This window comes from Nansenia antarctica (assembly GCF_963989245.1).
Source record: "Nansenia antarctica genome assembly, chromosome: 5".
Classification (NCBI taxonomy): domain Eukaryota; kingdom Metazoa; phylum Chordata; class Actinopteri; order Argentiniformes; family Microstomatidae; genus Nansenia; species Nansenia antarctica.
In genome coordinates this window covers 48,570,458-48,595,404 of record NC_137690.1, presented here as the reverse complement: position 1 = coordinate 48,595,404, position 24,947 = coordinate 48,570,458, and the positions used below count along the sequence as shown (strand labels likewise).

Here is a 24,947-nt window from a genome sequence, read left to right as displayed (position 1 = left end):
TTCATGTGTTGTGTAGATAGGCATACCCATGCACACACAATTGTAGTCAGTGGTATTTCAGACTTATTTGGGATTTTTCAGACATAATACTGTATTTCGACAGTGACAGTGAAAACAGTGTACATTCCGTTCGTGTTTTGTGATTCAGCATTTGCAGACATTTTTGAGAGATGTATTTCATAGCTATTGGCAAAAACAATCTTAGTTTGGTTCTTTCATTTCTATTCTTGTTCATCACCTGTATTTTCTTTACAGCTTTGATTCTAATTAGATAAATGTGAAATTCAATTGAGAATATAAATTCTAAATAATAAACAGCAATGAAAACATTGTTTCATTAACATTTTTCCTAGATAAGTATGATTTATGACACCCAGGTCTTTATTATAGTGGATTTTGCATTTTCAAAGTTAGGGGCATCATGTGCGTAAAAACGCTTCTACTCATCATGCTGTCGTACACCTATTCCCAGGGGTCTGACACTTTGTGGGTTGTTACTAGCATCCTCTGCTCCAGCCTCTCCAAAGGGCAGCCCCCTAGATCCACCAGAACAAAAGATATGCACTTTTGAATGTGTACACAGTACCTATTGTGCATTATTGGGTACAGTACCTGCTTGTGCACACAGGAGGCGCCCTTTAATATTATGGGCTATTTTGGGGCTTTCTTGCGCCCTGAGTATACCCCCTTGTACGGGTCACCCTTGGGACTAGGAGCACTGTGTCAGGACAAGTGCTTTTAAAACCCCAATGATGTCCCGGGTCAACTGGACCCGAACAGTACGAAAGGGTCCAAAAAGTGAACATCACACAAGGGTTAAGCAAATAGAATATTTAATGCAGAGGTTCAGACATGACAGATGTGACAGGGTCTGGTTATAAGTCCTCATGGTCATTTGAAATTGTTATTTTCCAGATTGTGAAAGTGCAGATTATAAGATTCCAAATTGAAGTGTCATACATTGAAATCTGAAAATAGTCGAAGAAGATATGCTTATTTGAATGTTGGTCCACCTCAAACCAAATAGCGGAGAAACGTGTTCTGTATCAAAACACAGGCCACAAAGCTGCTAATAGCTAGCGCTAAAAAGGAACTTCGCTACGAACATCTAACTACATGTTTAGCACATCACAACATGCCAATAGAACATCAACATGCTAAAAACATATCACTACACATAATTATCACACAGTCCTTGCTTTTGAACATATCCTAAAACGTAAGTTTGTTTACAAGCCATGTATCACTTACCAGTAGTCTACGGCAGACGAGTCAATCAAATCAATAAGCCAAAGGCGGAAGAAAAAATGGCGAATATCTCCACGGCCACAGTGAACTTCCCAGGAGAGGTGACGTACGCTGACCAATGATAGACGAGCAGAGACCACAGTAAGAGCAATTCCCATTGGTTCGTGATAAGACAGGAACTCAACTGTTTTCAGAATGCAACTGTCTCTCCTCTTGTTTGACCAGAACTCCTGTGGACACGGGTTCCTACTTCATCGTGTTGCATGTTACCGTAGCAAAGGGATAGTTCTCCAAAGATGTATGTTTTTTCATTCATCAAAACTCAAATAAATAAACCAAGTGAAGTGTAAGTCGTATTTATTCATTCAGATAAATCAACAATATGTCTATTTCTTCCCCATCAGATGTTGTTTAGTGTTCTTCTCCGGCTTCAGTAGAATGATGTAACATTTTGGAGCAAACAGACAGAACAGCAACCCAAAGCTGGAGGCCAGAATAGCGAAGATCTCCACTGCTACAGTGAACTTCCCAGGAGAGCTGACATAAGCTGGGATGAAGGCCAGCCACACGGCACAGAAGATCAGCATGCTGAAGGTGATGAACTTGGCCTCATTGAAGTTTCCAGGCAACTTGCGGGCTAGAAAAGCCAGGACAAAGCATAAGCACGCCAGGAGGCCGATGTATCCCAGAACGCACCAGAAAGCCAGGTTGGAACCCACGCTGCACTCTAGAATGATCTTGGAACGTTGGTAATGGGTGTTCTTGTTAGGGAAGGGAGGTGCAACAATGAGCCAGGCTGCACAGATCAGCACCTGAACCAGGGTGCAGCTGAAGATGATGACCCTCTGCTGCTTGGGCCCCAGCCACTTCATAATGTTGTTTCCAGGCCTGGTGGCAGTGAAGGCAGCCAGGACCACCAGAGTCTTGCCCAGGATGCAGGAGATGCAAAGAGAGAAGGTGATGCTGAATGCGGTGTGACGTAGCATGCAGGACCAGGAAGTGGGCTTCCCGATGAACACCAGCGCACACAGGAAGCACAGAGTCAGGGTGAGCAGGATGAAGAAGCTCAGCTCTGAGTTGTTAATGCGGACGATTGGTGTTTTCCTGTTGTGGAAGAAGACCATCAGGATGGCGGCGGTGAGACAAGCTCCCACTACAGCGATTACCGTCAGGGCTATCCCCATTGCATCATGGGACAGGAACTCCACCACTTTGGGGATGCAAGCTGTTCCTTCTGCATTTGACCAGAAGTCCTCAGGACAGGGTGAACAGTCTATGGAATCTGAAAGATAAAAGTGGTAAATCCTTTTCTTTGACTTGCTTGAATCTAGTTGTCAAGGAGACCATACAATGAATACATACTGTTAGTAGTAATATAACTTTAGTAGTACTTGTAACAGCTGTCATGTTTGTTGCATGGATCCCACACCTGTCTCATTAGTAATCTTGCCGCTGTCACATGATACACAGTCAAAGCAGCACAGAGGCTCCCCACGACGGACAGCCTTCCTGGACCCTGGAGAACAGCTGGCACTGCACACGGACTCCAGCACCTGAACAACACAGAGACATGGCGGGTTAGTCTGACGCTGCGTTTACACTGCCAGGTAGAAGTGACACAATTCCGATTTTTTTGCTCACATGTGGCACAGATTGGATATGTAACATGTACGTGTAACTAGTAAAAAAGCACATTGAATCTGATACTCACATCCGATTCAGGCCTCAATCATATATGGAAATAAATCTGATATGAATTGGATATGTGTCATTTCGACTGTGATTTAACCAGGCAGGTCGCATATTCCTGTTAATTCCTTTTTGCATGTAATTGAAAAAGCGATGGTCTTCGCATTTTGACGTTAGTTTCACTCAACACATTGTAAACATACTTCGGAAACAATGGCTTCATATTATAATATATATAAAAGGGATTATCATTTCTGTCTCGTTTGAGTCCATTGCAAGTGCCGGCTGTCTGTCCATGTACATATGCGGGTTGTTTCAAGTGTTACACAAGTGAAAGCAATGTAAGCACAGGTATGGGATATGGGTCATTTTAAAAAGTAGATATAAGCAGGCGTTCATAGAATTTGGATATAGGTCAAAAATCTGAACTAGGTATTACGACCTGCGATGTGTATGCAGCCTTAGAGACCACTGTGGGTCAGTTCACCTGAATGAGTGCGTGTTTGAACCCATTGGAAAAGGGACTCAATGAACGAAAACATTAATGTGTAGCCAGACCCTGTGGGTACAGTGAAATATGTTGTGTCACAGTGTCTGGTGATCAGGCTCACCACAATTAGTGGCATAATTATTAACTATTGTGCCAGATGGCGGGGAGTGATAATTCAAGGGTGGTGTCTTGCAGTCTGCTGGCTCCACCCCCGATCTTATATATGGACTTCCTTCCCCAACAAGGCAAGCCTTATATGGACTTCCTACCACAATGAGGCACACCTGTGAATCGAAGATCACAGGCGCCCCCCTCCCATCTCTGGAAGAGCTGTACAACACACGCTGCCTCAGGAAGGCCTCCAAGATCTCCAGAGACCCATCCCACCCTGGGAACGAACACTTTGTTCGGCTGCCCTCGGACAGGCGGTTCAGGACCATGTTCGCAAGGACAAATAGACTGAAGCTCAGCTTCTACCCCAGGGCCATTCAGGCCCTGAACACAGCAAAGACCTAGGTTCTAGGCCCTGGACAATCTAGACAATTTGATGGCAGCTACTAGATTGTAATCAAGTGCAATACTGAAACACAACTGTGAACATTTCAAACCTGCAAACTGCGACACTTTAAATGAATGTGCAATAACACTATGTGCAATAAGACAACCCTCGGGTACATAAGGTTCAGAGATAGGAAATGTTAGGATATGTATAGCATAGCATAGAGTGCAGCACAGTGTTTTATTTGTATAGTATAGTATAGTGGATAGTGTACATAGCCTTTATTTATGTAAACCAGCTCTTTTCCCTTCTTGTTTTTAGTTTTTTTCCTAGCACCAGGGGAGCCCCCCCTCCCAAATGTTGTTGTATGGTACCTGTACTATATCAATGACAATAAAGACCATTCATTCATTCGTTAAGCCACCAGGACTTGGGGATACAAGAGGGAGCAAGCTACCCAAACGAGGGAGAAGTAGAAGTATCTGACCAGGTGGGTATTCCAGCAACGTCGCTAAAGGACAATCCAGGCTTATTTTGATAAATCCTGCAAGATTTATGAAAAAAATCTAGCCAAGTCTCACGAGATTTATCAAAATATGCCTGGATTTTCCTTTAGTAACGTTGATGGAATACCCTCCTGGACTATTGGATTACCCCGGTGTATCTTTTGGCTGAGGACCCGCTTTTGAAACACCCCTGGATAACGGACAGATGACTCTGAGGCCCTGTCCACACCTATACGTTTTTTTGATAAATGTTTTTCGTATATAAAAATATTACCGTCCACACCAGCATGTTTAAACGCAATATAAACGCTGGCATTGAGCATTCCACACCAGTAGTCGGTGATATACGACTACATATTAACGATGAATTGAGAATCAAGGACCCCAATTGAAATAAGCCAGTGGCTTTCTTGGGTTTTTATCCTGTTAGTTGACCTTGTATGTAATATGTACTTTCATGTACCTACTACTGCAAATCTTCTAATAAAGTCTTCAATCAATCAATCAATATAATATTATCCCCATAGCCCCGCTGGCCAATCAGACGCCTCTGTCTCTCAATGTTCTCGATCATTAACTGTGCATGTATCTGTAAACAGGTTAAAAGTCAAGTTAACAGTGAAAGAACTAGAAGCACTTTGTACACATCCATTTTCCTCGCTTGTGTAGCCTCGACCACCGTTGCCTGTTGTAAACAAAGTAGTTACTGGTGCCAGGATATGACGTTGGAGGGAACAGCAAACAGCTGTAGTGCGCATGGTCATAGAAATCTACGCGCATGATGACGTGACTAATACAAAAAGCTCTGTCTATCTCGTCCACACGTCAAAAATATACGGCGAATATACAGCGTTTTTAAACATCTTCACTCTGGCAGGCGTTTTTAAACATCTTCGTTTTCAGGGGGCAAAAACTTGTTTGCGTCTGGACGAACCCCCCAAAACGAATATAAAAATCCAAGTTTATCAAAAAAACGTATAGGTGTGGACAGGGCCTGAGTAAGGATTGTGGATCTGAGTAATTATTTTGAATAGATAGGTGAATCCTCCCCCACAATGTAAATAACCTGTAGGCGCCAGGGGGTCATTCCACTAAAGGTGGATCAGTTTAGCGGCGCTATAAATAAATGCGGCGCTCAGGGAACTCGAGATTGGAATTCAAGCCTCAGGTGATTCCTCGAACGAGGATCAGCCTTGTGTCATCAGTGTTCACAGAAGACAGGCTTACAAATCTTCGATATGGGCGCGTGCACGCAGACATACGCAGCCCAGAAGAGTCGATCTGTCGAAATGAAGATACTCCACTCTGCAGGGGTACTACATTTGCGCAGCATTCCGAATTATTGATTTTTATGAAGACGGAAAAATAAGATGTAAAATAGTGCAATACTGCCGCAATTAACAAGGCGAGGGAAATGGTTTGGCAAGAAATTGCTGACCGATTAAATGCGTAGGTCATACTAGCCCCAGTTGTTCATATTTTAATAAATGAATATTTACTACTGTGGTGATATCAGCAGCAGGCTACAAACCGTCATATCGCCACAATGGCCTAGTGGTATCGACAGCTGCCACAGGATTTATTTGTCATTTTATATCGGTGGTTCAAATCCCTCTTCAGGCGCACTTTTTACTGCATTTCGTTGTCTGAATCTAATCTAAAATCTCATCTAAAAAAGTATGTAGGCTATAAAATTATGGTGCAGGCTAATTTACAAGAACTGACACGATTACAATGGTGTTTGAAACCTTTGCATGAAATCTTCGGTAAAATGTAAAAAAAAAAAAAAAAAAACGTGACTTAGTCAAGTCTCGAACTCTCAACCTTTGGAACTCCAGTCAGCAGCCTTAACCACTACGCCAGCCAGACCGCTGTGATGACAGCAATGCAAGTTGACACAATTACTTTTTTTTTTACACTCTTTTCTTTATTGATCTATCGATCTATCTATCACACTTTCAAAATATCAAGTTATCTATCACACAATCAAACTATCTATCGATCGATCACACTTTCAAAATATCAAATTATCTATCTATCACACAGTCAAACTATCTAATCTATCTATCTCGTGTGAAGTGGGAACTAATATTTCCTAGGGAGGAACTGTTGTTCGGGGTTTAGTTTCCGCCTGTGAGCCTTTTTTGACGCGCGTCTCACTATAGCCTGTGTTTTAGCCTGGTCGCGACCAGGCTAATTATATCTGACTCAGAAGGAGCTCAACCAAGCAGCGAATTATTTGAGCCACATTGATGGCACCGAACGCAAGCTAACATTTTCGAGGCTTAAAACTTTATCGAGGCTTAGAACTTTATCGAGCTTCGTGGAATAGGGCCCAGGTATGGGTTGTACTGTTGTCTGTTGTTGTTTGTTGTTCGCTGTTGGATTGTGGGTCACGTGCAGGGATTCGAGTCACGTGGTGTTGGTGGTGCGTCAGTGGTAGTATTGAAATCAGCTGTTCACCTGTCGGAATTGTGTGAATGGCAGGAGAGGGGGTGAGGGGGGAAGTCCTACTTTTGCTGACCGCTTTTAACAAGTCATTGTTTGATAATCTTGAGACGCTGTTTTTAATGTTTTGTGATACCGTTTCACCCTTTGTTTTTATCTACAATAAATATACCAAACGTACTTTCGGAAACAGTGATTCATTGACAGCCAGCGCGTCGGGCAGGTATGTTTCCCCTACTTAGCCTCTCGGCGACAAAGTTTGTTTTTTGATAGTCGCCCAACATTGTCAGCAAAAACTGAGACAAACCTGGACGGATTGGAGCCACAGAAGGACCCGACAACCCACACGCGGACGCCGAGTGGATTATTGAATTATTGAATGATTGATCCCACACCCACGCACGGGACCCAGGGCTTACCGCTTGAGAGCGCATCAGCCGGACAACATTGCATTGTGACCAGCGGTATGTAACCTGTTTCGTTCTGCTGTTAAATTGATTTGTTTTTGAACGGGTTACTGCTGAGTGGAAACTGGCGTTGTCGTGTTGGTGTGTTGATTGTGGCTGCGTGGATTTATGCGGTGTCTGGACCGCCGTTTTGATGCCCTTTGGGCCCGGTTTGCGTGTGGATTTGACTGCGCTGAATATGCGCTGCTTTTTTATATGATTGATGTGGCTGTTGATGTGGCTGGCTTTGCATTGGATTCTCATTGCGATCATTTTTTTGCGCATTCAAAATGAGTGAAATAAAGGCTGGTTCAACTGTTGGCAAACTTGAAAAGGAGAAAAGGAAAATAATTATCACTGAGAAGGCCCTGGCAAATAAAATCGAGTCAATCCAGAAGGAGCGTAAAAGGAAAGTGTACCAAATACAAGCTCTGATATTGTCTCTCAAAGAGCTTATGAAAGATGATGAAAATGTTTCAGGGGTTAAAGCACAATTTGATGATTTGATGCAATTATCTGAAAATACCATTGCATTGCATGACTCTCTGTTGCCCTTAATCCCAACTGATGAACAAAAAAACCCAAATGACTGGTTCTCCAAAATCAATGAACACAATGAAGGATTTATTGAGGATGTTAGAGCCTGGTTCTCAGTAACCAGAAGACCTCCAAGCAAACCTCCGTCAGAGACTAATACGGAAAGGCCCCAGCAGGAGGAGGCTTCAGATGAGAAAAATGGAGCACAGGAGGATGTTGAAAATGGAGAAAAGCCTCAGTTTCATAAAATTCTTCAACATGACACCCAGGATGAAATTGCACCATGGGACAGCGTATCAAATCAAAGCAGCAGGAACCACCGTTCGAGATCTAATGTTTCCTCAACTGCATCTGCACGTCTCAGAGCAGAGGCTGAAGTAGCTGCTTTACTTGCTCGGCAAAAGTTGCTCAAGGAAAAGCACGTCCTTGAAGAACAGGAGGAGCAAATAAGAAAACGAAGGCACGTCCTTGAAGAACAGGAGGAGCAAATAAGAAAACGAAAGGAACAACTTCATATTGAAGCAGACATAGCCGCATCCGTGGCAAAGGTGAATGTTTTAAGAGCCTCTAGGTCAAGCGTGCGGAGCGCTGTTTCTCGGAAATTGGATGGCATGGAATCTTACTTTGAAAAGGGCCTCAACATTAATGCAGATACTTTTACGCCACATAAAGATGGAAAGGATGGAAGAGGACAACCTGGAAATATAAATCAACACCTTGGAGGCTCAAGCCCAAAGCAAAGGCAATCTGATGGAGCCAAATATCTCCACCAGGGGCCTTCAGCGCTCACAAAGACACGGAGCACGGTCTCAAAGGCTGCAGCTCCTCCATTGTCTCCTCACAGAGATGTACAACCTTTTTCCCGGAACAGCAGCAGTGAACAGAACAACATTATGTCTATAATGGAAAAACAAAACGAAATAACTTCAATGTTGGTGCATCAACAATGTCTTGCTTCACTGCCTAAAAGAGACATCCAAATATTCGATGGCGACCCTCTGCAATACCATGTTTTTATGCAGTCATTTGAACAGACCATAGAAGGGAGGACCGACAATGCTGTTGATTGCCTGTATTACCTGGAGCAATACACCACGGGGCAGCCAAAACAGCTAGTCAGAAGCTGCCAACACATGACTGATGGCACTGGATACACTATAGCAAAGGCTTTACTCCATGAACATTTTGGAAATAATCATGTTATAGCATCCGCCTACATGGACAAAATATTTTCATGGCCATCAATTAAGTCGGAGGATGGGAAGGCTTTACAATCATACGGCCTGTTCTTGCGTGGATGTTGCAATGCCATGAAGGATGTGTATAATCTATGTGACTTGAACACACCTGCGAATATGCTCACTGTGATCAAGAAGTTACCCTACAAATTGAGGGACAAGTGGCGAACAGTGGCATATGACATCCAGGAAAAGCATCGCCGAAGAGCTATGTTCACTGATATTGTGACTTTTATCGACCGTCAAGCAAAGATTGCTACAGACCCTGTATTCGGAGACATACAAGATGCTCCAACCATGGTAGCAATCAAAGAAAGTGGCAGAACAAAACCTAGGCCTCGCTCAAAGGATAGAGGAAGTAGTTTTGCTACGACTGTTACGACAGTTGAAAGAGAGGCTCAACCAGAAAACCAGGTTAAGGATGGTCCTGACAAGGCTTGCCTTTACTGCAACAAGGGCAGACACACGCTGGAGTCGTGCACTCTATTGGAGAGTAAAGTTCACAGTGAGAAGATGGATTTCCTGAAAAGGAATGGAGTTTGCTTTGGCTGCTTGTGCACTGGGCACATCAGCAAAGAGTGCAGGAATCGTCTCTCTTGCAAAACATGTGGTTCAAGACACCCTAGCATACTTCACATCCACTATACGGAGAATGGAGCAGAGGCAGAGAAAAGCAGGAGCAACTCGGACAGAGCAGTGGACAGTGCTCTAGTTGAAGTCCAAACCAGTGGTCTCACTGGGGCCGGTGACCAAAACTGTAAGCTTGCCATCGTACCAGTAAAAATCAAATCAAGTAAAGGTCAAAGGGCAGTGGAAACCTACGCCTTTCTAGACCCAGGGAGTTCAGCGTCCTTCTGCACAATGGGTCTGATGGATAAACTGGATCTCTCTGGGAGAAAAACAAGGATCCGTTTGCACACCATGGGCCAAGAGAAGGTGGTTGACAGTTGCATTGTATCTGACTTGGAAGTCGCTGGATTGGACAGTGACTGGTACTGTGAAATGCCAAAAATCTTTGCACAACATAAGATGCCGGTTAATAGAAGCAACATCCCACGGCAGCAAGACCTAGAAAAATGGCCTCATCTGAAACATGTCTACCTACCACAGATAGACGCAGACGTGGAGATTCTGATAGGCATGAATGTTCCTAGAGCCTTGGAACCCCTGGAAGTCATCCGGAGTGTGGATGGAGGGCCTTATGCAGTCAAGACGATGCATGGGTGGACTGTAAACGGACCACTTGGGGGAGATGGCAGTGATGGTCCCGTGACACAGTCTGTAGTTACCATCAATACAGAGAAGAATGAGGTCCTCCCGAAGTACCAGCAAGAGATTCAGCAGCAGGAGACTAAGAGGGAGGAGCTATCAAAGGAGTATGAGAAGACCTGCAAAGAGAGGAATGGGCTCCAGGAGGAGCTCAAGCAAAGCACAGAGAGGCTAACATCTGAGAAGGAAAACCTTGTGTTGGAGAGGGATGCAGCCAGAAAGGCAAAGAAATCCCTTGATGCAAAGAATGCTGAGTTACATGCAAGGTTTCAGTCTTTGAGCTTGGAAAAAAGACCTCTGTGTGAACATCACTCAGCTGCGGGCCCAATCAGAGATGGTAACCAAAGAAAAGGTTGAGATGTCTGCTAAAATCAGTGCTTTTATTTCTGAGAAGCAGTCCATTGAGGCAACTAATGCAGAGCTCCAGAATCAGCTGAATATGGTTAAGAAGGATCTTGAGAAGTCTATCCGTGACAATGACGAGCTCCAGGCTTCCAAAACGAGTCTGGCCAAGATACTTGAGGAGTTCAGGACCAGCTGAACAGTTCCAGAAGCATTGCTTTATGATTAAGACCCGGACCAGCAGTCTCTGCAGGCCTGTGACCAAGATTTGCCTTCTTCAGGAGTCGGCGGAGCTGTGACGGCTGCACTTTTGTCGTAACTTCGGATTAATTTTATTTATTTGACTTGACTTGGTTCACTCTGAAAGGATAAGTGCTAGTAACCTCTGTCCTAGACTTGACTTGACTCGACTCAAGAAGATTGGATCAAGATCTATAATGGATTAACGGACTATGAACTCCTTGCGCAAAAGAAATTGCAAAGAAAATTGTAATGTATTGTTAATTATTAATGTGTAATAACTGTAATAATTAGGGGCCGGAATGTAGGCGCCAGGTATGGGTTGTACTGTTGTCTGTTGTTGTTTGTTGTTCGCTGTTGGATTGTGGGTCACGTGCAGGGATTCGAGTCACGTGGTGTTGGTGGTGCGTCAGTGTTGCGTCAGTGGTAGTATTGAAATCAGCTGTTCACCTGTCGGAATTGTGTGAATGGCAGGAGAGGGGGTGAGGGGGGAAGTCCTACTTTTGCTGACCGCTTTTAACAAGTCACTGTTTGATCATCTTGAGACGCTGTTTTTAATGTTTTGTGATACCGTTTCACCCTTTGTTTTTATCTACAATAAATATACCAAACGTACTTTCGGAAACAGTGATTCATTGACAGCCAGCGCGTCGGGCAGGTATTTTTCCCCTACTTAGCCTCTCGGCGACAAAGTTTGTTTTTTGATAGTCGCCCAACATAACCTCTAATAAAATGTCCCATTACATTTGAATTGTATTTTGTGTGTGTGTGTTTTGTTATCAAACTTGGTCGTGTGAAAACCCTACACGCTTGACCCTGCCACACTATTTTAGTAGTGTAGCCTATATCCTCTTTGGCTTGTAACACATAAGTATTCTAATCAAAGATCCACTTACATCCAGCTCTCTCTACATCGGTAGGTAAACACAGAGTTTGAGCAGCTTGCCTTGCTCTGATGCCCCACCCACACAATCTTCTCATCCTGGATCACCAGCTCCTTCCCAGAATCCTTTGCTCCATCATACAGACCCACAGTCTCAAACCGTGTTTTTCCATCTGCCCCCCTCTGCCAGTTCATCAGGTTATATGATGGTATGGCGTCCCCTTTCTTGTCAAAATTCACCTCTTCTCCAGATACGGTAAAGGAGACATCCTGAAGGTATTTCTGAACCTATTAAACATGACAATGTATGCTAGTTAGGGTTTGAAACATTACTTTTACTTTTTACAAATGTTTTACTATTTACTTTGTACTAATGTTCTATATGTCATTCAGGACAGATATATCATATTCAATATATCTGACTTAAATGTGATTTACTCACACATACCTGCCAGGGGTGAATGTTGGTGCTGTGAGCACAGGAGTCGTTGCTGAAGGGCCCACTCCCTGGTTGGCATTGGAGGAGGTTGTGTAGGGAGTGTGCTATGGCGTATACAGCCTTGTATACATTGTAACTAATTCTGAGACTGGATGTGTTCATATAGAATGAATACTGCTCCAGTAGAGACTCCTGTCCTGAACAGGGGGGCAGTGAAGGGCTGGAGGGGGACGGGGAGGGAGAACAGCCGTACAGGGCCCCCCACAGCTCCTGGACCAGGGGGCTAGAGGGGTAGCTACCGGGGTCCACCGTTTGCAGGTAGCCCCCAAGCCCCGGAACATCCCCTTTACGGATGGCATACCCAATAGTCCCATCCAGGAATGGGTACGTCTCTGCCAGCACTGCTGCAGTCACCCAAGCCTCGCTGGCCACCCACTGGATCCCAGTGATGTTCTGCTCGCCAAACTCCTTGAGGAAGGGAAATAACTCTCCTTCTCCAGTGAAGACCACCACTACGCGGGCTGTGGAGCTCCGCATCACATCCAGGATCTGCAGCACTCGCTGGCGGCTGTAGTCTTTGGGGATCATCTCGTCGTAGGCCAGGCACACGTCTGTGTTCTGGATCTCCCTCTTCAGGCCCTGCAGGGCGAAGTGCCCATAGTCGTGGTCCTCCCTCACCACACCGATCCACTTCCAGCCAAAGTGCTGCAGGAGCTGGGCGATGGCCTTGACCTGGTAGTCATCATTCGGTATAACACGGAAAAATGTGGGGAATTCCCTCTGGTTACTCAGGCATGAGCAGGTGGAGAAATAACTGATCTGTAAGAAAAATGTGGCCTGAATCAGTCTGAATCAGTATGTATCAATACGATAGGAATAGAATTAGAGATGGGAAGTTATTTGTATTGGTAGTTGAGGACATTTAGTGAGAGCTCTATCTTTGATATTTGAAGATATTATATTCAACTAATATAAATAGGATTTTGGTGATCATTGAAACCCATGTTAGGTTGTACAATATGAAGCTTTCAGCTTTCTTAATTAAGAGTTTTGTGAACATTATGAATTTAGTTTGGTGTTCCTAGGTCAGGTGTAGTTCTAAGAATCGCAAAGAGCCTGTGGGTAGTTCAGCAGAGTTAGAGACTAGGGTCTACACTAGAACAGCCATGAGGAGTCATTTGACTTAGACCCTAACCCTAACCCCCCTGTGCGTAAAGAAAAATGTTATATCTTTGCACCTGATCAAATTTCAGGACCCTCCTTTCATGACTTTTCCTAGACATGTGCGTTCTACCACCCAGTATCTTTACATTTTCAAAATCACATCAGGATAAGCTAATATAAAGCTATGTTGCTGTTTGTCTGTGTAGGAAGCAGGCTAATTTACAAGCGGCCAACTAGTGGTCGTTGTGTGTAAATAGCAACTTGAGCTATTTAGAGCTAAAGAGTCTTTAGTAGGTAAAAAAAGCACGGCTGTTCTAGTGTTAAGCTATAAGTAATTACTGAGTAACCATAACTTCGCATTAATCTAGTCACCCTTCTTCCTGTACCAGTCTAAATAGTGTTGGGGATTAATTTCAGTTGAAGTAACATATTTTAGGACTTATGGGTCTTATTCTGAAACAATATAACAATTTTGCAACATACACTTGACACATGTCAAAACAATCTCCATTTATAATCACTCACCATGGGGATTCTGAAGGGCTGCAGAGTTCTGGATAGAACAATTGACTGGGACGACCCAGACTCCCCTACCACGGCGAGTAACGGACCGGCACCAGAACACATTGGACTTTTCTCCTCAGCCTGCCCATTCAGCATGGCCAGAACCGCTCTTTGGGCTGTGATGGGCGTGGTACACGAGTCATATATCTTGTAGCCCAGGGTGTGGTTGGGCAGCAGCTGCTGACTGTTGTTGATCTCCTCCACTGCCAGCCTCAACGTCTGAGCCCAGCGGAAAGCCCGCGGGTCAAACCTATACAGTATATACACAATGAACACACAAACACACACACACATGCACACATGTTAGAAAACATATACAGTGCCCTGTGTAAGTAATGGGACCATGAAGCATGTTTCTATTGCAGTGGTATATATTTGTATTTAACGGTATTTTTGTACATGTTAATAATAATAATAATACGCTTTATTTATATAGCACCATTCATACACAAGAATGCAGCTCAAAGTACTGTACAATACAGTACAAAAGAACAGATTAAAAACAACACAGTGCAAAAGAAAGAAAAAGTAACAAGGAATAACAGTAAATGAGTTTTGGGCATTTTTGGCATTTAGCAGACGCCTTATTCCAAAGCGACTTTCAATCAATACATTCGACTAAGCAAGTGTCATGTAATGTAAATGTAAATGAGTAAAAGAGTATTGAAAACAAGATAAAAAACATGATCTAATCAAGGCGGCCCAGATCAGGTGGTCAACTACCACCTTTAACAGTTGTTGGTTCACAGTCAGATTCTACTAGCCATGTCATGTAGTTCTAATCAAACATACAAGCTCCTAAATGTGTTCAAACATTCAGGATTATATGTGCCCACATTATTAACCCTCTGTTAATTAAAATATGTCTACTTTAGGTTTGACTGGAGCAGAAATTGCTTACTCACTCAGTGATAGACATAGCCTGTAGTACTCCCATGCAGACCACCTCAGATGTTAATGGTAGGTTAGGTGACCAATCTAGTTCTAGTGATGTCATTGTTATGTTCAATAACGGAGCCTGAACTCAGAGCTTCTAGTCGGAGCGTGTACTCCATTTATTCAACAACGTGTGTAACACATAACGTAATACGGCACTGTAGTAAAGTCCAAACTGTCGTAAAACTACAGACGTAACATTCCCCCCCCCCTCACACAACCTAGGTGTGATACTCAGTCATGTAGTCACGCAAGTGATCGGGCCTGTTGCGTGCTCGAACCAGACGTGGCTCTGGCGCCACAACCACTGGTGGCGGCTCCACGCCTTGAGGCTGAGCCTGGTAGGCCGGGGTTGCTGCTTCATCCAACCGTGCGGCTGGCAAGACTGTGGAAGAGGCCACACTCAGCGCTGGGCCAGGGGGAGGCTGCACCTTACGCAGGCGGGTAGCATGCCAGCGAGTGCCGTCGGCGAGCCTAAACGAGGCCGGGCCAAGCTGTTTGCTGACCTGGACAGGGTCAGACCAAAACGACTGGAGTTTGTTGTCCCGATGAGGTCGTCGGATCCTGACCCAGTCCGACACAGCAATGACAGGTGGCCTAGCACGTCTGGCCCTGTCGAAACGATCCTTCATCAAGCGCTGGTGTTTGGTGACTGTGGCTTGAACTGGATGGACCGGGGGCTGAGCTAGTGTAGGGCGGAGCCTATCGAGAGGCAGTTGGAGCTCCCGCCCCAGCATGAGGGAGGCTGGGGAGACTCCTGTAGTGGCGTGTCGCGTGGCCCGATAATGCAACAGCGTCTGGAGGAGGCTGGTGGTGAGCGTGCACCCTTGTGCCAGGTGGGCCCTGATGCCATTTTTCAGTGTTTGGTTCAGCCGTTCCACCCCCCCGTTGGCAGCAGGGTGGTAGAACGCTGTGCGGATGTGGTGGATCCCTTTACCCACTAGATAGGAGGACAGTTCATGGGAAATCATTTGAGGACCGTTGTCAGTCGTGATCCTCTTGGGCAGGCCCCAACGTGCAAACAGAGCGTCGAGAATGTCGATCAGCACCTTTGCTGTGACCGAGCCCACAGGTGTCACCTCTGGCCACTTAGAGTGGAGGTCGTAGGTCACGACGAGAAAACGCTGGTGATGTGGTACCCCATGCAGCTCGCCGCAGATATCCAGTTGCAGGTGCTCCCAGGGTTGATGGCCAGTCCAACGGCTGCATGGGCGGGGGTGGAGCTGGAGCCCTGGTCTTACCACTAAGGAGACAGGCAGTGCAATCCTTGACCAGGGTTTCGAGTTCCCTGTCGATGCCTGGCCACCACACATCACGACAGCGCTGTTTGAGCCTGACTATGCCCAGGTGACCCTCGTGCGCCATAGCAAGGATACGCGCCCGAAGGACACCTGGGACCACAGTGCAGAACCCGCGAGCGACACAGGTGTCATTCCAAACCGACAACTCCTCCCTGATCCTGGAGTAAGTGAGTAGCTCGTCAGGTACTCTTGCCGGCCACCCCTGCATGATGTAGGTTGAGAGTGTAGAGAGGGTGGGGTCATCGGCTGAGGCATCCCGGAGCTCTTTCAGCGACACCGTCTCCTGAAGGGGTGTGTGGAGGAGCTGGACGAGGTCATGCTTAGGGTTGGGTATCGTTTGGGTTTTATCCGGTACCGGTACCTAACCGATACTTTAAAAACGGTACCGGTACCAAAACGGTACTTAATTCGGTACTTTTGATTTTTAAAAATGACATATATATATATATATATATAATAATAACACGGTCGACAACATTAAACAGCTTTTCACTTTTTTATTGCTGAGGCACAATATATATTAGTTAAATATACACTCAAATTAAAATAAATGAAAATAAAACTCCTGCTGACTGAGGCACAATATACATATATATATATATATATATATATATATATATATATATAATATTACAGTTAAATATACACTCAAATAAAAAATAAATAAAAATAAAACTCCCACCTCAGCAATTCTTTTGCAAAAAGATCAGCATATTTGCCTTCTCTGGCAAAATACGACACCTCTCTTGACTTTTTTATTGTCATTTTGACTTGTTTTGTTTTGACATAATTGTCTAATGGCACAGATTTATAAACATAAAGTAAACAAATATTGTTTTCACGTCACTTTACCTGAAACTGAACGACACAGCGCGGAGCGAATTCCCTGGTAAAACGTTTCTCTCCCCCCGCTGTCAACGGGAGTCGTCAACCAGGAAGCGGTGCTGAGAGAGCAAGACACGGATCTACCGGCATTTGACTGCCGCTGGACTGAGGAACACCATAGGCACAGCACATCGCCATAATAGCGATAAAGTGCGAATGATTTTAAGCATTTTGAGCACTTCGCGTTGTTTTTATCGAGTCGGGTGAAATGCAGCCACACTTTAGAACGCTGCTTCATTAGGGCCTTCGGCATTCTCGGTGACCTCGTAGCTAGGCTAGCTAGCGAAATTCAATAATATTATTATGATTATGATGATGATAATAATAATAATAATACAATAATACAATAATACAATCACTAACTATATTACTACACTTACTATAAACTCACTCTTCTTAAGTTCTCAACACAACTGCTCACCTCACTACCACGACACGCACTGATTGGAAATTTAACAGGCGATGTCACGTCACGACTCAAGTCACGTGTGGTTGACTGTTGCATGACACCGGACACCAGGGGATTTTTTTTTTTAGAAAAGTACCGAAATGAGGTACCGAAATCTCGTTTGCGATTCGGTACGGGTACATACCGAATGTAAAGTAACCGGTACCTACCGGTACCGATTTTAGGTACCCAACCCTAGTCATGCTCAGCCTGGTCCAGTCCGGGGGTCAAGGTTGGGGCTGTGGGTGGGCTGGGGATTGAGCGTGATAGCAAGTCGGCTACCACGTTGTCTCGTCCTGGCGTGAACTGTAGCCGATAGTTGTACTGCTGCAGGCGGTCGGCCCAGCGGTGGAGGCGGAGTGGCTTGTGACCGGTGCCAGACGTGGCCAGGAGGGTGATGAGGGCCTGGTGGTCTGTCCTCAGTGTGAATAGCCGTCCATAGAGGTACATGTGCCAGCGCTCACATGCCCAGAGGCATGCTAGGGCCTCCCGCTCCCCCACCGAGTACTTCTGTTCCGTGGGGCTGAGAGCACGGGAGGCGAAGGCGATCGGTCTCTCCACCCCCCCTTGCAGCTGGGACATCACCGCACCAATGGCTGTGGCAGAGGCGTCGCACGTGATCGAAATGCACAGGTCGAAATGCGCCAGGACCGGTGGCGAGGTGAGTTGGGCCTTCAGGAGGCGTACGGCGTCTGAGCAGGCAGACGTCCAGAGCCAGGGCTCGTCATGCTTCAACAGCTTCCGCAGTGGTGTGGTTGTGGCCGAGTACTGTGGCAGGAAACGGAGGTAGTACGCCGTCATGCCTAGAAAGGAGGCCACCTGAGCGGCTGTGGTGGGCTCCGGGACATGATGGATGGCCTCGGTGTTCGAGTGCAGCGGGTACGTGCCATCAGCTGAGAGGCGGAACCCCACAAAGTCAATGGCTGGGGCGGCGAATACACACTTCTCACCATTGAGTGTGAGGTGATGCTTGGCCAATGCACTGAACACACTGTGGAGACGCTCGTCGTGGCTCTCGACGGTGGCCCCGTGAACCACGATGTCATCAAGATAGATGGCCACACCTGGGATCCCAGCGAAGATGGAGGCCATGATCTTTTGGAAGCAGCTGGGGGCGGAGCTTAAACCGAAAGCCATGCGTTTGTTGCGGAAAACCCCTCTGTGAGTGATGAACGCTGTGAGGTTGCGGCTCTCGGGGTGTAGTGGCACTTGGAGGTAACCCTGACGGAGGTCCAGTTTAGAGAACACGCTGGACCCGTAGAACTGCGCGGTGAGCTCCTCTATCGTTGGCAGGGGGTATTTGGCAGGGATGATGGCCTTGTTTACCGCTCTCCGATCCACGCAGATGCGCAGCCCCCCAGACTTCTTCTTCGCCACCACCAGGTTGGAGATCCAAGGCGATGCATTCACCTGCTCAATGATGTCGCTATCGAGCATGCTCTGTAGTTGAGAGGAGATGTCATCGCGGAGAGCCAGGGGGGAGCGGCGGAGGGGCTGTATAACAGGCATCACTGTAGGATCTAACAGAGGCTGGTGGGCAAAAGTGTCGAGGCAGCCTACACCGCTAAACAGCGCAGGCCACTGTTGCTGCCAGGGGATGGAAACGGTGTGAATCTCTGAGCCAGCTGTGTCTAGCAGGGTGAAACCGAGGGCGTTGAACAGGTCGAGGCCTAACAGGTTGGTCCCGTGGCGTGCAACATTGAACCTGAAAGCCAGCAGTGTCCTCTCCCCGTACTTCACAGGCAGCTGAAAAGAGCCCACAATGTCAATCTCAGAGTTGGCATAGCCATGCAGGGTGGTGGAGGGCAACCCCAGGGGCACATGGGAGAAGAACTGTGTATAGGTCGTCAAGTTCACAAGGGACACTGTGGCTCCAGTGTCTAGGAGGAGCGGCAGAGTGACATCACCAACCATCAACGAGCATGTTTTGAATGGCGCTCGTCCTGAGCTGACATTATGGATGACTGTGGTAGGTGACTGGGAAGCTCTAGCTGGGGCAGACCTGCAGACCTTGTGAAAGTGGTTTAGTCTCCCGCAGTTGGAGCAGGTTTTACCACGGGCTGGGCATGTCTGAGCTCTTGAATTGTGTGTAGAAGAGCCGCAATTCCCACACGGCTGGTGTGGCTGGTCGCGTGACCGAGAGGCCAGTAAAACGCTCTCCCCGCCGCTGGCTGCACTCACGTGGAGGAGGGGCACCTGTAGGCTGTGCGCGCCCGCTGCCGGTGAGCAGGGAGAGGCTGAAAAACTAACTGCACATTCCAAGGCTGTTTCAATCTGGACCGCTATGTTCAAAGCTGCTGATAATGTAAGTTCATCATTTTCCAGTAACAGTTTTTCCCTAATCTTGTCACAGTTCGTGTATAAGATGAGTTGGTGTCTTATCATTTCGTTCTGTAATGTCCCGAACTTGCATAAGCTCGCCAAACCCCGCAGATCAGCCACATACTGTGTCACTGTCTCACCTGTACGTTGGTGTCTTCGTCTGAATATGACGCGGCGGAGAAGAGCGCTTTGTGGAGGGGCGAAGTGTTGCTTCAGTAGTTCCACAGCGTCTGTGTATTTCGCCGCGGTGCCGAGAGTTCCATACACGCACTGACCCTCCGCTCCCAGGCAGTGCCGCAGCAGCGCACATTTCCTCTTGTCAGATATGTCCTCCAAGCCGGCGGCTAGGATATATGTCTCGAACGAGGAAATCCAGCGGTTCCACGGAATCGGTGGTTCTGCCGGGACTGCTAGGAAAGGAGAGGGTGGAGGTAGAGAACAATCAGCCATCCTCGTCGCCAATGTTATGTTCAATAACGGAGCCTGAACTCAGAGCTTCTAGTCGGAGCGTGTACTCCATTTATTCAACAACGTGTGTCCCACATAACGTAATACGGCACTGTAGTAAAGTCCAAACTGTCGTAAAACTACAGACGTAACAGTCATGTCGTTTTAATCAAACATACAAGCTTTGTAATGTTCAAATATTCTGGATGATATGTAATTAACCTTCTGTTAATGAAAATTTGGCTAGTTTCGGTTTCAATGATGGATTGGAACAAATATTGCCTATTCACACTATCTCTGTAGACGGTGTAACTAGGTGATAGACATAGCCTGCAGAACTCCCGTGCAGATCACCTCAGACTATTTTGGTAGAGTGGGTCACCACTGAGGATTTCTTGTTGCTCATCTTGGCCACCAGAGGGCACAGATTATAATTAAAAAACATACAAGCAATAACAGTAAATGATTAAAAGAGTATTGAAAACATAATAAAAACTGATTAAAGACAAATACAAGTAAAAGCAGCAAAGAAAACAACATAGATAAAATGCTAATTAAATGCTGAATTGAAGAGATAAACTGCCCGATTAAAGATGTTTACTGAGTTTGCTTCACATATTTCTTGAGGGAATATTCCACAGTTTAGGGGTATAATTAATAAATGCAGCATCACCAACTATATTTTGGGTTCTGATAGTAACCTTCAATAAGCCAGCAGCAGAGGACCTGAGTGCTCTTGAGGTGTATAGGTTCTCTTGAGGTGCATAGGTTGTCAGCGAATCAGTCTGGTAGGCTGGTTCCAGCCCATTTACTTTTTTGGGGCAAAGTAAGTTTGGAAGTTTTGTCCACATTTAACTTTGAAAAGTTATTGTTCATACAAGTATTTACAGCTGATAGACAGTTAGTGGGGGACCTAATAGCATTAGTAGCATTTGACTCAAAAGATATTGGGTATCATCCACATAGCTATGGATGTTTACAGTGTGTGCTCTGATAATATCACCCAGTGGTAGCATATACAGTGACATTATATTTGTCTTATCTGTCCACAATAACTAACCTCTTTAGGCTTTTCTTTTCTTTTCAATGATAGGTCCAAACTGTTGATTTTGGCAATATAACAATGTTTCATCCTAATAATGCCTTCCTTGACTTTAATTGACATCTCTTTGGTTGATCAATACTAGACATTGACAGCTCTGTTGTGCACAAATGAAGTACAGAAATACATCTGACTAACTGAAACTGTCCCATTACTTTTGATGCGCTGAAATATCTCTACTTTAACCTCATAGAGAGAGAGAGGAAAGGAGAGGAGAGACGAGAGGACAAAGTGGAGAAGCCAAAAAAAGAACAAAGAAGAAGAAGTAGATGAGGAGAGTATAAGAATATGATCTGTCTACGCCCGGTAGCAAAAATACAATTTCAAATTTGATCACAAATGATCCACATATTCATTCCATCATGTATTTTGCACCCACAGAACCATTTTGTTCAGAGATACATCAAGTCATCGTCGTATTTCCTAGTGTTATTAATCAATATATGTACAGTACACTTGGCCGCAGTACAGGTACAATGTGTCCTCATTAGGGATGCACCGAACATTCGGCCACCGAATGTATTCGGCCGAATATCGCAAAATAAAGCACATTCGGTATTCGGCCGAATGTGTGATGTTTACCACCGAATAGTATGCGTGTTTTGATGACGCAATCAAACAGTGTAAGCATCCCATGCTGCTCAGCGAATGAGACGAAGAGCCCAAATCGAACGTATAACGAGTTGTTTGTCCGTGAATAACAAGACTATGCTGGATAAGGTCCTTATGTCATCACGGTCATTTTAAGCCGTCAACCAGCCCTCTACGACCCCGGGAAGTGATGTTAAAAGTGAAGTTACTTCTGTTCAACTGGCTAAGCTAAACATCGCTAATCGCCATTACTTCTTAAAGTCACAAGCGCCCTTTTTTCATCTAGTGTTCAATACTTTTTCCCTGTTTCATTCCACTTTATTACACATAACTTTATTTACATATGGACTTAAATATTTAGATTTTTTGTCTGGATTGTTTGAGTTAATACCAACGTTAGATTTGCAGCCCGTTCCTTGGCCAGAGCCTTCAGCAGTTTGGGCATCGATGAACCTGCCACTTTTCCTGAATAAGTAGGCTTATATTGTTTTAAAGGGCAGCCAGTTATTCATTTGTTTTATTTATCCCTATGCACATTTTTGTTATATATTGTGTAACTGACATGCCATAGCTGACAAGCTACACATACATAAGTTATATACATAATTATACAGACAGATTTAATTTGAGCAGTCAGTCAAGTATAGGCATAATGTTGTTTGTTTGTTTTCTAATGTTTAAAACATTTTGTTAAAATGTTAAATATGGTCTTTTACGAAAAGAAGTAGCCTAGTAAAAAGTAGGCTCAAAGCACTTTTATCCCAATGCACTTTTTTGTTGTAGGCCTACAAAGATTTTCTTTCAGCAGCTATTCAGGGAAAACAAAAACATTTAATTTGACTGATTTATTTTATTTATTGTGCTTTGTTGGTATAGACTGATGTCTGCTGGAATGTTCAATAAAAGTATTTTTTTTTAAATCTCAATTTCTTTCTTTGAGAAGCATGAATAAAAAGCAAAATGTATTTAGTTTATGCAATGATAAAATTAAAAACTGCCGATACACATTCGGTATTCGGTATTCGGCCAAGTGTTTCCTTAAATTCGGCTTCGGCCTCGGCCAATAATTTTCATTTCGGTGCATCCCTAGTCCTCATCCATCCAAGGAGGTGAAAAAGCGTCTAAACTGTGACGAGTCTAAACTTGTCACCTTTGGTCACCCAATGTGACCACAATACGATCCCGATCACATGATGCATTTGAACACAAGTCAAAGACAGATTTTAAGAAGACAACAGGCGACACAAAAACAAGAGAAAACCAAATTTGATTTAAAGTCTTTGGCCACGAGTGCCCACAGTGGATGAATAGTAAAAGGCACCGAATGTAATTCTGTGGCTCCAGACACAAACTACAGAAATACAATCTGAGCTCACCCACGACACAGTGCTGCCAGGGGCTGGGTAGTGTAGTCTGTGGCAGGCAGCAGCACCCTGTGGTGAAGGGGGAAAATCCCCCCGATCATAAAGTCACCGTCTGCGGTGAACCCAGGCAGCTCAAACCCCCCCTGAGGAGAGCAGGTGGTCTGGGCTGAAGAAGTCTGAGTTGAAGAGGCGCCTGTCAGATAGGCAGAGACAAGGTAGAGCAGGGAACACCACCGGATCTTCAGAGGCATCTTCAAGCTGGTGGTGTATACAGGTTATTCTACACACAGACTGGTCCAACACAGACGGACTAGGCGCAGAGCTGAGAGCTCTGTTTTATACCCCCACTATCGTCATTACCTCTCACTACGTCTGGTATCTCCCATGATTTTGCATAAAAAATCACATGACCTCATCACCCCTTGCCCCGACCTCCCCAAAATATGCTGTGTTTAATTTGGAGCACAGCAAGTGTGTTTAATTAAAACATAATATTGCCATATACTATTATATTCCAAATACTCTTAAAAGTAATAATTATGAGTATGAAGTGAGTACTGATTATGAGAAGCCTGTTTTTCAAGAATGTTCAAGAATGTTTAAGAATGTTTTCTTGATGAATTATTTGTTTCTACTCTTTCTGATAAGGTTCTGTCTTACTCATCACTCACCATTAACCCTTGTGTGATGTTCACTTTGTGCATTTTTGCATATTTTTAAATTCAATTTTTTTCCATTTGGTATTGTTCGGGTCAAATTGACCCGGTACATCATTGGGGTTTTAAAAGCACTTGTCCTGACACGATGTTCCTAGTCCCAAGGGTGACCTGTATAAGGGAGTAAAGGTATGCTTAGGGCGCAAGATAGCCCCAAAATAGCCCATAATATTAAACAGGTACTGTACCCAATAATGCAGAGTACATATCTTTTGTTCAGGTGGACCTAGGGGGCTGCCCTTTGGAGAGGCTGGAGCAGAGATGCCTAGTAACAAAGTGTCATACCTCTGGGAACAGGTGGGGCCGAATGGCAGCATGATGAGTAGAAGCGTTTTTACCCGATGCTCTTAACTTTGAAAATGCAAAATCCACTACAATAAAGACTTGGGTGTCATAAATCATACTTATCTAGGCAGATGTTTAATTAAACAATGTTTTCATTGATGTTTACTATTTTGAGCTTATATTCTCAATTGATTTTCACATTTATCTAATTATAATCAAAGCTGTAAAGAAAATACAGGTGATGAACAAGAATAGAAATCCAAGAACCAAACTAAGATTGTTTTTGTCTAGCTATGAAATACATCTCTCAAAAATGTCTGCAAATGCTGAATCACATAACAGAATATTCACTGTTTTCACTGTCACTGTCGAAATACAGTATTATGTCTGGAAAATCCTGAAATAACACTGGTTACAACTGTGTCTGCATGGACATGCCTTGCTACACAACACATGAAGCACAGAATTTGACAGTATGTGTAGCTCAAATATACTTTTTGCAGTTGCTGAATGCGGTCTGTACAGTGCAGGAAAATGTTAAAAGAGAG

The 24,947-nt window shown here is 44.8% G+C and overlaps 1 protein-coding gene across 1 annotated transcript; it reads right to left on the bottom strand.

Moving 5' to 3' along the window:
* Positions 1 to 1,634: 1,634 nt before the first annotated feature.
* LOC308158081 (extracellular calcium-sensing receptor-like) lies at positions 1,635 to 23,649 on the bottom strand (the record flags this gene model as incomplete). Its single annotated transcript, XM_080531673.1, has 6 exons — positions 1,635 to 2,530; positions 2,678 to 2,801; positions 11,899 to 12,123; positions 12,284 to 13,093; positions 13,964 to 14,252; positions 23,411 to 23,649. 6 exons carry the CDS (start codon positions 23,647 to 23,649, stop codon positions 1,635 to 1,637), a joined length of 2,583 nt encoding a protein of 860 aa, XP_080387799.1.
* Positions 23,650 to 24,947: the final 1,298 nt, after the last annotated feature.